This window comes from Crocodylus porosus, unplaced genomic scaffold (genome assembly GCF_001723895.1).
Source record: "Crocodylus porosus isolate Cpor-Errol unplaced genomic scaffold, CroPor_comp1, whole genome shotgun sequence".
In the NCBI taxonomy this organism is placed as follows: domain Eukaryota; kingdom Metazoa; phylum Chordata; order Crocodylia; family Crocodylidae; genus Crocodylus; species Crocodylus porosus.
In genome coordinates, this window is record NW_017728886.1 from 41,640,715 (window position 1) to 41,657,121 (window position 16,407).

The 16,407-nt window shown below is 38.9% G+C and overlaps 2 protein-coding genes across 2 annotated transcripts in view; both read right to left on the reverse strand.

Moving 5' to 3' along the window:
- Window positions 1-16,407, reverse strand: part of CDK6 (cyclin dependent kinase 6) — a 369,693-nt gene that overhangs the window by 30,306 nt on the left and 322,980 nt on the right. The gene's annotated exons all lie outside the window — the stretch shown is intronic.
- Window positions 1-16,407, reverse strand: part of LOC109308774 (1-aminocyclopropane-1-carboxylate synthase-like protein 1) — a 29,799-nt gene that overhangs the window by 5,666 nt on the left and 7,726 nt on the right. Inside the window, exons 5-10 of the mRNA XM_019533181.1 lie at window positions 16,126-16,192; window positions 14,106-14,203; window positions 12,532-12,609; window positions 6,608-6,708; window positions 4,906-4,992; window positions 3,742-3,787 (exon numbers count right to left, since the gene is read on the reverse strand). Of these exons, the coding sequence (XP_019388726.1) occupies window positions 3,742-3,787; window positions 4,906-4,992; window positions 6,608-6,708; window positions 12,532-12,609; window positions 14,106-14,203; window positions 16,126-16,192 (477 nt within the window). The remainder of the gene's footprint in view (window positions 1-3,741; window positions 3,788-4,905; window positions 4,993-6,607; window positions 6,709-12,531; window positions 12,610-14,105; window positions 14,204-16,125; window positions 16,193-16,407) is intronic.

The window sequence follows — 16,407 nt, forward strand, 5'->3', positions numbered from 1 at the left end:
GGAGGGGGAGTGTAGGATGGGGAGAGGGGAGGCAGGGTTTCCTGCTAGATGGCACTGTGCTGTAGTGTGTGGCTTGTACATTAAGACGCACTGAGGTTCCTGGCTACTCAGAAATTGGACAGCTCTGATCTAGGAGAGTCAGGTAATTGGTGAGGACAACAGAGTTTGAAATTTTCAAATCTTCACTGAAGTGGATGATCTCATACACGGAAGTTCTGCCCATCTGAATGCTTTCAGATTTGCTTAACAGACATTTACTAATGCAAATTGTTAAATACTTAACTAGGCAGTCCTGGAGATCTGCGTGTGGATCCCAGTTCAGGAATCCTGAGGCAATGAGCATCCTGCTTATGCCTCAAACTTCCCACATGAAAGATGGCAATGATAGTTATTCCATTGATATGACAAACAGTTACCTTCTTTGTGTTAAATATTACCAGGTTATGAACCCAAACAGAGAATCAAAACCAAGGAATTTTAGATGGAAATTTTACACCAAAATATACATACCAGTAATCAATAGTTCCAGTGGCACTTTGCTGAGACTAATAAGTTTAAGGCTATCTTTGTGTACAACACAAACCAAAAACATTCCCACCAACAGATACAATCCACCCACAAGAAAATTTCAAATAAATCTTGTTATACAGCTGGTAATATGATACAACTCAACAGGATGAAGATTCACCCTACTGAGCCAAACAAGAAAAACTTGACAGAATATCCCACAGAACAGATTCCTTGCTGCTTCATCAGTGAAAGGACTGAATATGAAATTGTTATGGCATTTTATGATCACTGTATGACTTGAATGCATGCCTGAGTTTTAACTTTTATTATACCATATTTTCTCATACACAACATGCATTTTGTTTCCGAAAGATAGAATGAAGGGAAAAAAAGATTTTTCCAGAATTATGACTGCATAAAGAGACAGAAACTGTCTCACCTTCCCTTTCCTGCTTAACTAAAGCTTAATCCCTAATTGCTGCTAAATAATGGTCTCCATAATCTATGATTTTGAAAAAGGCTAGAGTCTCCAAGCCCGTAAAAAGGGAGGAGAGGATAAAGTAGGATATTCTAGGATAAACCAGGATAAATTATCAAACAGCAAAACAGCCCAAAAGTTAGCTTGATTAATGGACAATTAAGACCATTAAAAAGGAGAGACTATTGTTAACATTTCTTGAGTGAAAAACAATAGGCCATTCAGTCAACTGACTCCCCCAGTTGCCTGAATAATGCAACAGCTGCTCACTGTGGAGCAGGAATCAAAGCACAGTGCACCTGTCCTGGTCAGAAAAATCAGCTTTTCTCACTTAAAACATGCAACCCAATATTTTGGGGAAAGTTGTGTGTTGTTTGTGACAAAATATGGTATTCTTATCAAGTAATTAGACAGCAATTACATACACACAAAATATGGAGTTTAAAAAAATATTAAGAAGTTTTGTACTTTTTAACATCTGTATCTGAACCAAGGGGTTCATGTTCCAGTTGTCATAGTATAAATCTAGTCCAAGATTGCAGGAAGACAAGAATGTATGGAATTGAAGATTATGAAGACACAAGAGGACAGAGTTCAGTTTATAGTGCAACTTCAGTGTCGTCATTTTCTGATTTCTGCTCATTAAACAAGTACCTTTACTGTTCCCCAAGAAAAGTCTTTTAAAATGTTATGTATTTTAGATCTAGTACCAGTAGCCAAACATCATCTTCACATAGTGGATCTTTCCTTGAGATATATCAGAAAGGAAAGTACTTTTTTTTTCTTTGAAGACTGTAAAATCTGGTATTTAAATACTTCTACACATTCTAGGCAAACAAGGTTCTCTGGATAAATGTGATATCTTTTATTAGACCAGTTGGAAAAACTGTTCTTTACAGGCTTTGGGCAACAAACACCCTTCTTCAGGCATAGGGAGAGTCTGCTGGTGTTTTTTGTACTCTCCTGGGTGCAATAAAAGCTAAGCCAGTCTGGAAAATGCAGGTCTGTGGAAATGTAAATGTGTGGCAGGGAAGATCAGCAGGGATGGGAGTTAATGGGTGCGAGACATTACACACATTACACACCCCCTTCACACATTCTAAAATGCTCATGGAACTGGCCTTTTCAATGTAACAATATTTTCAAGAAAGGAAAGGTTTGTTACTACAAGATGCAGAACATGTTTAGTTCTTCCAGCCCAAAAAGTAAAATTATTCTAGAGGGATAAAACCAGCTGGTACCTAATTCTGCTAGACACCAGGCATCTCTGACTTCTAAATCAATAGGATTTAAGGATGTTCAATGTTTTGCAGGACTGGGTCAAAATAATATATACACATTAAAGCTAGAATAAAATCAGCCAACATGGACAGATATAGCAACTGGGCTAGAAGTGTTCCCATAAACATAGCGCAATTCCTGGTTTTAGGTTGCTACTTGAGATGAACACAAGGGGTTCTTGCTCACAAAAAGACACGATTTACATGTGCAATTACAGTGCCTGAATAAGCTGCAGAGCTTACTGCTCCAGAAACAGTTGCTCCCAGGTGCATCATTTGAACATTTGCCCAGGAGCAACTGACTCCAGAGCAATAAGCTTCACAGTTTATTTAGGTGCAGCACATGGAACCTGGGTAGAGCAGCTTTGGCTGGGAGGGCACTGGGGCTCAGCTTGCAGGCCTGGGGCTGCTATACCCAGCTCAATGTACTGCAGAGGGGCTGACTGGGGCATGAGGGAAGGATGATATAGTTTGGAATGGTCCTGCTTTAAGCAGGGGGTTGGACTAGATGGCCTCCTGAGTTCTCTCCCAGCCCGAATTTTCTATAATTCTATGATTCCCAAAATACTTTTCAAATTACGTATTAGAGGTATCTTTCCACAAATAACATGCAGAGATTTTGCATGTGAAATACTGAAACTAATCGGAACCATTTAAGGGCTCAGCAAAACTTTATCACCTTTATGGTTACAATGTTCATGAACTTCAGATTCAGGAAGAATATAAAAGGCAAAAATAATTAGCATACACTAAGTGGGAAGAGTTAGGAGCTATTAACTTAGGAATTGTAAAAATAGAAAGTTTTAGAACACCATTTCTGAAGTAGCATACATATTAAGCTAAAATACCCAACTGTAGAAAGTGACAGATACTTTTGAGATGGGGACAACTGAGACTGAGAGGTCAGGCTACTTGAACCAGTTACCCTGCAAATCAAAGGCTGCAGAAGGATAACAACTTGGGTGTCCCCAGTTCATTGTCCCATGCTTTGTTTGCAAAAGCATGCTATTATTTCTGACCCAAACTCAGCTTCTTTGTTTTAGTAGACAAGAGGAGGTAGAAAACAAAAAGCAGGTTTTAAATTTGAGATGGGAAAAATTATAAAAATGTTTAACTTCCAAGTGCTCTACAACATTCATTTCTAGTTGTTTCTTCTATAAGCAGAATATTTTATAAAGTGCATGTGCTGCTCTATGTAAGTGATAAAAAAGCTTTCTGTTATTTTGTCACTAAGTTGGTAAAACTGTCTTGCTACTTCAAACTGGCAGCATGTAATCTGTGTGAACCAAATAATGGCGACAGTCCAGAAAGTGTTAAAGTAGGTTACAAGACAATAAGCTCTATAAATGTATTCTGAAGTTATTAAGTAAGAGCAATATATACATCAATGATGCATACTGCATCATAGCATTCCAAGTTATTCTATGGAAAAACATCCCTCTGAAAAATGCAGACACAACAATTTTGACCTACCTTGCTAAAGCCCCACATAAAGTGTGTCCGTTCTGGATCTGGTAAACTGGAGAGGGGAAAAAAGTTTCACGCCTAAATTGTACCTTTGAAGATCAGCATCACAATTTCTCTCAGACTAACTAGAATAAGTGATTTTCAAATTGAAACATTTGTAGAAAAAGACTACAATCATTTACAAGTATTAGAATGATTAAGGCTAGAACACACATTCAGCTGAGATACTCTATTAATCGGGAAGCAAATCCAAAGCAATAAACAAAAATGTTGTGGTACATGGCTCAAAAAATCCACAAGGTTTCTGTCTTTCTCATTCTGCATAAAGCAGGTATTAGATTATGGAAAGAGTGAAGGGAATTTTGGTTTATATTCTTATACGGTGTGGTTCTACTGAGCTAGATCCTGATGAATAATCAGTGGACACAAACGCAGAGCTGAGTACTGTCCCTTAGCACGGGCCTTCGCTAACAGTTGCTGCAGGCTGAGGACAGAGTTGAGAGATAAAAGCTTATAAACAACCTCGAAGAATCTGCACAAGTCAAAATCTTTTACTGACTTCACTCTGTGGTCCAGAATGAGTCTCTTATAGTACCATAAACATCTGGCTACATTTTTGTCCTAACTAGTGGACAGGCTCAGAGAATTACCATTTAATGAAGAATGCTGGGTTAAACAAACTGTACTTTTTGTGAAAGCACATATTATTTACCAGGTACCAAATATGTAGGTACACTTCTATCACTTGCCCTAGACAAACACTTAAGAAAAACCTTCCATCCTATGTAAGATGGAGATATGATAAAATAATTTGTTAAGACTTCTGTCAACTTTATAAATTTAATATTGAATGCTTTAACTTCAGCCTGTGTCAGACAGCTACAGAAAAACCACTCCCAATTTTCTCACTGCTCATCTGCAAGTAGTATACAAGAGCTCTACCTTCAGGATAAAACACCATTGTATATAACCAGAGGCCTGCATATAAAAATGAGACCGCTAATGTCAGCAGTCTGAACATATGGTTCTATGAACACGTTCCAGTTCATAGAATCATACAGAAGTAGGGCTGGAAGGGACCTCCAGAAGTCATCTGGTCCAACCCCCTGCCTAAGGCATGAGCATCCCTATTCAAACTACTGGTATTATAAAAAAATCATCCCTACTTACCAGTCTAAGCTTAGAACACTGGTGAAGGTGATATCTTCATAAACAGACAGCATGTATATTTCATCCATTATTACATGCAATTCATATCTATGTACAGAAAGATAAAAGATTTGTTAAATTATTTAAAATTCAAAGCTTTAATGCATTTCCGTGTGCTTATTAGCATGATTCTCACCATTGCAAAGCACCTATAAACCTACCTATTTATGCCATTATACTCACCCCAGAGACACTTTACCAAAACTAATTTTTATTTAAGAGCACAAATTTCAGTTTAAGCACTTGCAAACTACTAATATCCATTTGCATATCATGTTTCCCAGCAGAAAAACTGCAGTCTGAAATCCTAGTACATGCTATGAATGCCTCCAAAAAACAGAAGTAATCCTCCCAACCCATTATTTAAAATTAAAACAAGCATGGCAAGATACAGTGTTCCCCTCTACCCTGCAAAACTTATTGCAACACAACACAAAATGAGGGCAGTTAGATCATTAAGACTCGCCGTGCACTTGAGATATCTTCTATTAAATTCCCATTGTGAAAGCCACATGACACAGCAAGTTGTGCTATTTTACTTGATACCGGCAAGCCTTGGATATTTTCAGAAGTGAAATCCATGGCAGAGTGCCTTTTAATACCCAAGAAGTGCAGGTATTTCAATTGAGTAGAACCTCAGTTTTTTGTAGTTTGTTTCTATACTTTTAAAAGAAAATCCAGTTTCAGAACACAATACTTGGTTTGAAAATTTAAGTAATTTTTATTTTATTAACGGTTTTCCTCTAAAATATGATTTTGCCAACTAGAGGCCTGTCGATTCTGCTAGAAAAACAAACATTTGCAGCCTTCAGTACTAACATCTGAGAAGTTCTGAGAACTATTCCAGCTGCCATAATTATTTTTATGGAGAAGTCATCCAAATATGTTTCTATATGATAAAAACATTCTTGTTCCAAAAGGAAAAAAAACCCTAAAACCCCAAAATATATTTTGTGAAATAGCAACTGGCTTATGGCCAATTTCTGAGATTCTTGTTTCTAGTGCAGTAGACCTTCCAATTAAATACATTAAGTTAAGCTTAAGTATTTAACAAGGAGTCTACATGTTGCAAATGCTTTTTTCCTATCAGTACCTACAGGCTTTAGTGTAGGAGATTATTAAGGCCTAAATTGACAAGTAAGGATGAAAGGGGGAAGAGATTGTTTGGAGGATGTCTTTCTTTGAAGAAGAGTAACTGGGATATACATCCCAAACTACAAAGAGTACCTAAACAATTGGATCCAGCCAATTCAATGTCTTTTTTCCACAATGCCAATTTGAGCATCAATTGTTCAAATGAAAGTTCTATCCATACTATACACTCTTGCTGCTAAAGACTTTGGTAATCACCAGTTTTATTTTTCTGACACATGCCTTAAAGGACAGGTTAATAAAAAAATTATGTAAACAAGAAAGCTTTATCTGTGTTAAACTGCACATGAAGCCAATTCTCACCACAGTTATTCATTCAGAAGTATCATCTTTATTTCCCAGAAAGGCCACATGCAAAGGATAATTGTGAGATAAACTCTTTCAAGGAATTCCCTCCCAGTGAAACATACACCAAATGGAACAAACAGGAGATTACCAAAGTTGGTTTTCAAAACTAGCATATTGCATCATGGAAAATTAAATCCCAAACAAATAGCGCTAGGACTCAAACCTGTGCGCAAACTCTAGACAGTCTTTCAGTAACTGTGCTGGGTAAATGTCCCCTAATGGATTGTGAGGGTTGATCAGGATTAATGCTCTGACTCGGATGCCCTGAAAAAAGAAAAACTGATAGTCGGAGACGCCAACATGACGTCAAACAAAGGACTAGAGAGGCTATAAAATTGCTAACCCTTCAACAGAAAGCTAACTAACAAAAAGTTATTGATTGCATCTGAACATACATGATCTTTCATTAATAAGCCTTTAAAAACAGAATGAAGTTTCAGCAACATGATTTATTTACTAGTTTACCCAACACTTCCACTTAATAATCAGCAAACACATATACTGGTTTGTTGGCAAATGTAAATCAAAATTAGTCATAATTCAATAAAAAGATGAATATTCGGAGGCAGGATTACAGCGCAGAATGGACCAAATTCTACTGTATTACACTGGCAAACTTTTAGAATGATTTTTTAGTCTAGCAGAATAACTAAGCTTACACAACCACCAATATAAAGTAGAATCTGGCCCTTCATTTATACCAACCCATTGAGAAGTGTTTTTTTCCTATTTCTTTTTTAAAGGAAACAAAAATGGGAATAAAATTCTAAGAGAATCCTACGTAGTTGAGGTTTAAGAAAATATGATCTCTTGCCATCTTAGGAAGCATTTAGGAAAGTGAAAACAAATGCCAGCTTAAATTATTATTATATACAAACTGCACTGAATGACCAGGGAGGAAAAATAGATTTGAATTGGAATTCCTTGAAGAAATTAATTTATTTTTTCTTCTTAGTATAAATAGACTAAGTACTCTCCTGTGTAAAGGATAAAACCCTGCATAATCAAAAAGTGTAGTTACACAAAACAAGCATGCTACTGTAAATCATATTACATAACATTTTAACATTAACATACATAACATTTTAAGTGTAGTGGGACACTCCAGAGTCATCTACCACATTTACTTGAATACAAGATGTGGCTCCCTTCCCTCACCAATCAACATGGAGAAAAAAGCTCCTCATCTTACGTTTCCACATGAGCAAACCTCATAAAATACACTGTCTAGCATTAAACTGCTGCCAAAAGCAGCACATTCTGAGTAAGGGAAGCCACTTATAAAGTTGATTAAATGTAGCCAACACTGAGCATGACTACAAAACATATGGTCCATCTGGCCCAAACAATGATGGGAACCCTTTTTTGTGGCCCTTAAAACAAACGGGCAGTTGCTCCCCCAGGAGGGAATTGGCACCAAGCCTGGAGGTAATGCAATACCAGGCTGACATTCAGAGAGGCTGGAGCAAATTCCGACACCCTCCCTGGTGCCAAAAAATGTTGAAGGAAACCTACTAAAAGGATAGATTAGTGCACCCCATCTGATCTATGCTAGGGCCACCACACTTAACTCCCCTCAGCACTGACTCTTTTTCAAGTCATGATAAGCCACTCCACTGAATATATTTCAGTGTTCTCTTCACTCACAGCTGAGCTGTACTTTACATTTCCATTTCTAGCGAGTCCCATTTCTTCACCAGCCTGAAATGCCTGGCAAACATCACCAAATGGGGCCCCAAAAAGTTTACCCATCTCTCAGCCTGTCATAAAATTTAATTATTGGGGTTGTCTTATATTTGAGTAAAGATGGTATTTTCTATCGTCCCTCCTAAAACCTTGAATCACATTTTTCTTTGACAAACCCTGCACTGAATACTAGCAAACTGTGTAATGATAACAGGAAAAACAGTTTTCTCTGTTCAATCACTGCATCAACATGAAGAACTGCCACTCTAACCAATGTGAATGATGATGAGCTATTTTTGTACAGAACTTAATCATTGGATGAGTTTTCAACACATATCTTGCCCCCTTAAAAGAGAGAGCAATTACTTGAAATGCAAAACTATGCAGGACTTCTATCACAAAGAAGAAAGGTTAAACAAAAAGATATACATGTATTTTCATTGTATGGGAAGTCTGGGCTCTGCTCTTCCCTTAATTTAACATAATCACATTAACTTTATTGTGGTTATGAATCAAGTGAAAAATAAACTGTTGGGTTGGTAGTTTAGGGCTTGTCTTTTGTGGGATATTCATAGCAAAATAAGCAGGATGTTAACATGCTGCACAACAACCATTCTAAAAGACCACCTTCTTGGATACTCTTATTCAGCAATGCCGTGCTTATTTGTAGATTAGCATGCTCCGTTTCTAAAGCTGCCACTTGCCCCCTTCTGCCTGGAACAAGCTCCGCCTGCATCCCCCCCATCCCCTTCCCTGAGTAACACACCCTCCCCACCCCAGCTGTGCAACTTGTCCCAGTCCCAACCCCAACAGACTTACCAGCTGGAGGCACCTGTCATCTCCAAATGGGCCAGATCTTTTTCGAAACTTTTTCTGAATTGATTCAGATGCTTTGAATCGATTTGGAGCACAGAGGCAGGCACAGCCAGAGGAGCCGTGGGAGAAGCCCCCATGGCTGTCCTGCCTGGCCCCATCTCCTGTCTGGCTCAGCCTCCTGGCACTTAAAAAGCTCCACACTCACCAGCTCTGGTAGCAGTGATCAGTGACCTCTGAGGGCTCATGGCAGAGCTCCCCTGCGCAGCACAGGTGGCAGCGGGGATCAACCCCCCTCCCACTTGGCACCTGCATGGAAGTTGCCCCATGGCGCAGGTGCAGCATGGCTTGGCAGGGTGCTACACACTGCCTGGGAGCTGGGGCAGCTCCAGCAGTCAGCCAGAACCCAGCAGCACTCAGCCCCAGCAGCCCCAGCTCCCAGACAGTGCGCAATGCCCTGCTGAGCTGTGCTGTACCTGCGCCATGGGGCAGCTGCCATGTGGGTGCCAAGTGGGGGAGGGGCAATCCCCACTGCCCCGTGTGGCACAGGGAGGCTCTGGCAAGAGCTGCCAGAGCCGGTGATTGTGGGGCTTTTTTTTTTTTAAAGCTCCACAATCACCGGCTGCAGGTACGGTGGGCCTCTGGGTGCTCATGGCAGAGCCCCACCATGCAGTGTGAGGCAGTGGAGGGGGTAGCAGGAATCGCCGCCCCCCCCCCTTGACTGGCACCCTCATGTGCAGGGCACTGCACGCTGTCTGGGAGCTAGGGCAGCTCCATGTTGCAGCAGGAACCTGGCAGTGCTCAGCTCCAGCTCCCAGGCAGTGTGAAGTGCCCAGCCAAGTCACACTGCGCCATGGGACAGCTGCCACACGGGTGCCAAGTGGGGGTGGGGAGCCCTGCTGCCTCCCACTGCTCCGCGCTGCACAGCAGGGTCTGCCATTAGTGTCCAGAGGCCCCAGTAGCCGCTTTGGCAGCCAGTGAGTGCGGGGCTTTTTTTTTTTAAATCCTGGGGATAGGCTGGGCTGGGCGGGAGATGGGGCTGGGCAGGGCAGCTATGAGGGTTTCTCCCATGGCTCCCCACACCCAAGGGAGAGGCACGCACATTCGGAGGAGCCACAGGAGTACCTGCAGCCTCCCAGCTGCACCTGCCTCTCCCCAGCTGATCCGAATCACACCCACTCTCTCCAAATCAGCGCCGAATCTTCTGAAGCTGATTCAGCTGAATTGATTCAGGACAGTGATCTGAATCTCCAAATCACTATCCTCTGAATTGGCCAAATCCAAATCCAAATGGAATATTTCCCTATTAGCTCAGGCCTAACAGAGATACTTCAAAAGTTAAAGATGAGGTTAATATTGCTAAAAAGTGCAAGAGCAACTTTGCTGATACAGTTTTATAGAACTTTCAATTAAGTCTGGATGAACCCTACAGTTTTAACTATATAAAAGTTAAAAAACAGTTCTTGCCATCTTGTATTCTAATGGAAAAATTCATCTCTTCCTTCAAATTACATTCCACACGTGTAATTCAAAAATCTCATCAACCCCTCTCACCCTCCAAAACAATGTTCTTTTAAGACCCTGAAAGTGTCCAAAACTAGAACAGTAATTTCTATGTGTAGGTGGCAGGAAATTATAAACAGTGTATTTAGTGTTTGAAAAGAAGTCAGTATAAACTCAAACCTTTGCAGGTTTATAATGGAAGATCAGGAAACTTATACAATTGTACTCAAGCTACTAAGAAGCTACAGTGACAGATAATAATTGAAATTAGCCTCTTAAATATGGTTTCCTGTAATGGAACATCATAAGATTTAGGGAGTTTCTTTAAACTTTGAAATGTCATTTGAAATACAAGTATTCCATGTTATTTTAATAACAGTAACAAGCTAATGACTACATAAATTGTTTTATTAGTAGGTCATGTTCTCAGATTAAGCATGAGAGAACTCTTAAATGTACCTCACAATTCTTAAGCTTACACAAACATTTTGACACTACCCATGACACATTTGCCTGTTTGTTAAATTCAGCATAACCTACTAATAGGCAACACTGAGAAATTAACATAGCTTTGTTGGGATCCAGTGACTGATAACTCATTTTGCTGCTGGAACCTACACCCAGATATGCTTGAACTACTCTTCTAGCTTATGTAGGATAGCTTCAACACAACTAGAATGGCAACACAGACCTCTGAATAAATAATCATGCTGAATAAATAATCATGCACTAGTGGCTGTTTAATACAGGACAAGTTAAACTAGAAATTTTGAAGAAAGAGACTTTGCTGGTTATTGACTTGACAAAAGTAACTATAAAAACATTTAGTCTAATACTAATAAAACTGATATTTAAGTTTACTCTGTTTTTTTGTAAGTTAACTATTGTCTATTTTAAAAATTAGAACTTGGAAGCACTGCAAAGATACTGCAATATTTCCTGTGACAGAAGTCAAGTTAACAACTTTCAACAGCTTGCATAATTATGTTGTAACATAGCATAATTATGTCTTACTGGTTTAAATAAACTTGATAAGTAACTTGTACTTTTACTACCATCTGCTGCCTGAATTATGAAAAAAAATTGCACTTCTATTCCCTGTAACAATTGTGTTCTTTACCCCTTAGCAAAGTTTAGTTTTAACTCTACGTTAATTATGAAAAATAGCTCTAGTTGACTTTGCCAATACTATTTCAAAACAATGGGACCACCACTGGGAACATGTGCCAGTAAGCATCATCTGCTCTGCCTGCTGGCAGAACAGAAAAAACAGGTTCTGGGTAAAGAAGGCCTTCACAATCCCACAGAGTTGTGAATTATAAATATTTAGAATCCAGAGTCCAGCCTCTTCTACATAATTTAAAAAATGCACAGTATATTTGTGGCCAAAATAAGTATCAATTAATAACCATATGTCCACAGTAATGGACAATGACATGACAGACATATTTCCATACGGAAGTAATACAGAACAAAAGAGAGAGGGATAAAAATAAAGATAAACTGTGAGATTAACATCAAATTTATTTAAACAAGAATGGTTATAATTAAATACATTCATATAGTAAATTTATTGACCAATGAAAAACAGTATTTTTGAAAAAATCCTCAAGACTGCCATCTGCAAGGAGCCCTGAAAATCTCCTCAGGACCTCCCATTTTTGCAAACTTCTCATTGCCAATGGCAAATTACATGGTTGTCAGTCCTTTTGGATGGATGGCACTGCAAGGCCACCTCCCTTGAGAATCTGAAAATGCTTTTTTTTATTAATTGAATAGGTCACTCAAATAACACACTTCTAAAGATCTGAACATAATGCCTTCCCAGTACTCCAAGCTTCTTCAAGACCAGCAAGTGGGAAGCTAAAACTTGCATAATGGACCTTTTCAGTACCTGGTTAAACTGTCCCTTCATACAGACAAATTCAATTATTTTTTGTTGCCAGGACTGTACCCATGTCAGCTACATATCAAGTTTAGAATTACTTCAGTTTCCAAAGAGCTATAGGCACAGTAAAAAAGCAAATGATGAACACTGTAATTAGAAAAAAAAATCTGGAGATGAGCTAATAGAATTTCTCCTACCTGCTCTTTAGCTCTCTGTAGGGCAGCTTCTAATTTTTCAACTCTTAACTGAAAAGGGTGACTTTCTTCATCAGTCACCTATGTACAACAACAAAAAAGGAGGTGACTTTAGGGTAATAAAACTCCTAGCTGTTGCAAATATAATGGTAGCTGAAGCAGTATCTAACATTATCCAATCTAAGTGGAAGGCAACTTCGGAGGAAGACTAGACCGGATATGCATTTACAGAAATATTTTGAAGCAAGCAGTACATGGGTTTAGTTCCTGCAGTCTGCTTTACTTTACCCTGCTGTCAGAGGTAATTAGCTGTATTAGTCTGAAGTCAGGTAGAAGGCAGAGAAGGGCAGGGCAGCACCTTAGAGACTGATTCAGAGAAACATGAGCATTTAGATGCTATGAATGGATTTGTAGAAAGAAGGGGCTTAAATAAAAGATAGAAGAGAGTTCACTGTTGAGACAGTTGGTAGATTAGATCAAAAAGGTTGGAAGAGTAGATTAAGTTGGTAGATCAGATCACAAGGAGTAAACAAGTCAGTGAACATCTTAAGAGACACTAGTAAACTGTTTACTATGAAGTCTGGAAAGACTATCATTCCTAACTGGTAGTTAGCTCTCTGTAGAGTATCTTAATTTTTTAACTCTTACCCAAAAAGAGTAACTGTAGTAAACAGTTTACTCTGATGCACTCTTAAGCTGTTAAAATGTCTTGTTTTCCCCTCTCCTGTCCCTTTCTTTTAAATTCCTTTCTGTAAGTTCATCGATAACATTTGACAAACTGGTGGCTCTCTAAACCAGTTACTCTCTAAGGTGCCTCCCTGCCCTGCCTTCTGCCTTAATTTGTTCTAAGTGCACTGAGGCAGAACATGTTTTCAACAATGGCACAAGTAAGGAAAATAGCAAGACGATAGCAACAAAGCCATGGTCATCTCAGAAGTCAAAACTAGGAACATTGCTTTGAAAATGAAGTTATTGACTTGTAAAGAAACATATCTTCTTTGCAACTTCTTCAGGCAGAAGGCAGAGTAGGGAAGTACCTTGGAGACTAACTGGCTCAGAGGCATAAGCTTTTGTATCCTACTTTGTCCGATGCTATATATGTACCTGCAGAAAGCAGAGGCTGGTTCTAAATAGAATGGAATTTAAATATAAAGGTTTATTCCCTAAGATGCTACCTTTTCCCTGCTTTTTACCTGACTTGAGACTAACACAGCTTACTGCCTCTTTCCAAATTGTTGTCACTTTCTGAGACTGAACCACTATTTTACAGCCTGAGAGATCCAGGGCTAGGGTAAGAACTTTTACAACATGAACATAATGCTTGTGAATGTGATGGACTGCTAACTCTGCAAAACATAGTTCTGTCCATCATAGCCTGCCATAGCACAAAGTTGATAACATGATCTGATCAACAGACTGCAGGCTGGATAAGAAGCTACTTGCTTTAGAAGAGAAGAAGTCTCTACATTTGTTTTCATCTACGGTCTCTTTGCTGAGTTTGCCTTGTCATTTGAATGCTTTAAAGAACATGTGTGCGCATGCATTTAACACAGTTTTTAACAAACAGAAGTTTTTACCTCACTAAACAGGGGAACATGAACAGGTTGTATTTCACCATACAGCTGAGTTTTGGAATTTATACCGCCATAGTATGGAGTAGGAATAAGGTAGCCATCTAAATAAGCAAACAAAACAAATCACACACAACCACAGATAATATTAGGCATTCTCATTATACATGAATAAACTGAACCTGAAGAAATCTGTACAATAAACTGAATCTTTCTCTGATGTTTTTTCTTTACATTTTCAGTGCAGCAACTGTTCTGACAACTATTTATGCACACTGAAGAGGAGCTGATCTGCTATTTTTTTTATTATGGTGCCCTACTGTGACTTACCTACAGATAGTTGGTGTGAACCTTAACTACTTTTTTGTAGCTAACAGGATGCTCTCTTGGAGGCCTATTCAGATATCAAACATAATTTTGCCAGAAACAGAATGAGTGCTTCCTATACAAAAATTACATGGTATAAAGAATCCACATCAGATTGGTGTTGGAATTTCAGTTGCTGTGTGCATTTCCCAGGCTCCATGGACCATTCTCCATCTTCCCCCTGGCAGGGGATGTTATCCCATCATTTTTCATTAGCAAGATATACTCATTCTTAATAGACTGTGCCCCATTCCTTTCTTCCCTCCTTCCTCTACTCTCCTCCAATGCCAGGGTTTCCTTGATTACCATTTTCCCTTCTTAGGTGATCTACTCTATTCCTCATCTGTAGAGACATATTAAGAACAATTCATGTCATTGTGCTACAGGTGATGGACTGTTTGATTATATTCTCAGGTGCATGGACTAAATTTGCAGGAATCCAGGTTTCAAACAAAGAGAAGGACAGATAGACAAAGATAATTAAGATGCTAACCCTGTCAGGGTAGAGATTGTTAAGAATTAAACAAAAGGAAGGGAATGACTGTGGATATGTTAACATAGGAGGAAAAAGAAGTAGACAATAACATGTAAACCACTTGTCTCCACCAAGAATACACTAAAAGTAAACCAGGATTGTAGAAACAGGGAAAAACAACATAGGTATGAACAGAAGTTTAAGCATCAGATTGAATTAGTTTCTGAAAAGGAAACATCTAAGAATATGGATAATATAATTTAAAAAAAAACCAAGGAGAGTAAGACAGGTTACAAACAAACATCATATTTGTCCCATGACAAATTGCAATTATTCAGACATGTAACATCTGTTCCTAGCCACAGAGCAAGAGAGAGTTTTTTGCTAGTGTGAGCTGGATCTGATGAAGCCAAACAATATGTGACAGCTAGAATTTTGCCCTTGCTAAACCAGTTGTAAGTATTCCGACCAAATGCTTATTATTTTAACTATTGTGCAGGTGCAATCTTTAACACTGTAGCACTGCCATCCAGTATATATTTAATAACTATTACAGTAGCTTGGAGCTTTCGTTTAAAATAACTGTATGGTTGCTATTGACATTTTGGATTTAATAAAGGAATTTCAGCTAAATTACTGATGTAGTCAAATATCGATACCATCCCTGCCCAAGGATGCACCCCCTTTCCCCATCTGTTCACTCTCTGCTGCCATCCCTCATTAACTTAACACCCCCCCCCGCTTTGCTAGTGGCACACTTTTTACCCCTTTGATACCTCTTATCCCTCTCTGGGGCCTTTCCTGCCCCCTAACCACATAGGCTTCCACTTCTATCTGTGTCTCTACTCTTGCTAGTTCCCTCCCAATCTCCCTCACCTCCGCAATCTGCTTTTTCCACTTAGGGATCATAGATCACTATTCTCCTTGCACCACAAACTCTTTCTGTAGGACTCTGAGAGAGACAGTCTTCCCAAGCAACAAGTTTAGCTGCTGTCTCAATATGTACAAACAGCAGCAGGGGGCAGCAAAGAAACAATACTTAATCTGAACGCTACACAGCTGATGACCTCAATTTTCTATTAATCTAGTCTGAACCAAGATAGGTACACATATATTAGATCACAATAATATTAGAAGTTACTGCTATGAATAATGCTTTTTTGCAATTAAGAAAGCGTTACTTACCTCCAGGATCACATAATACAGTTGAAAGCGTAGCAAAGACAGCACAACAGCCACTCATAACAATTATCTGAAACAAGCAGTCATGAAGTTCATCAACAGAACTGCCACACTTTTATAAAACTGTTTGAACAATATTTAAAAAAAATTAAAGAACAAGCATGAGTGCAACAACAGGTTTTAGTAGGACTTTGCTAAAAAAGAAACCGTTATAGCTGAAATTCAGAATATTGCAAAAAAATTGTGCACAATATCCAAAATAGTTAAGCTATTAGGGAATTAAGA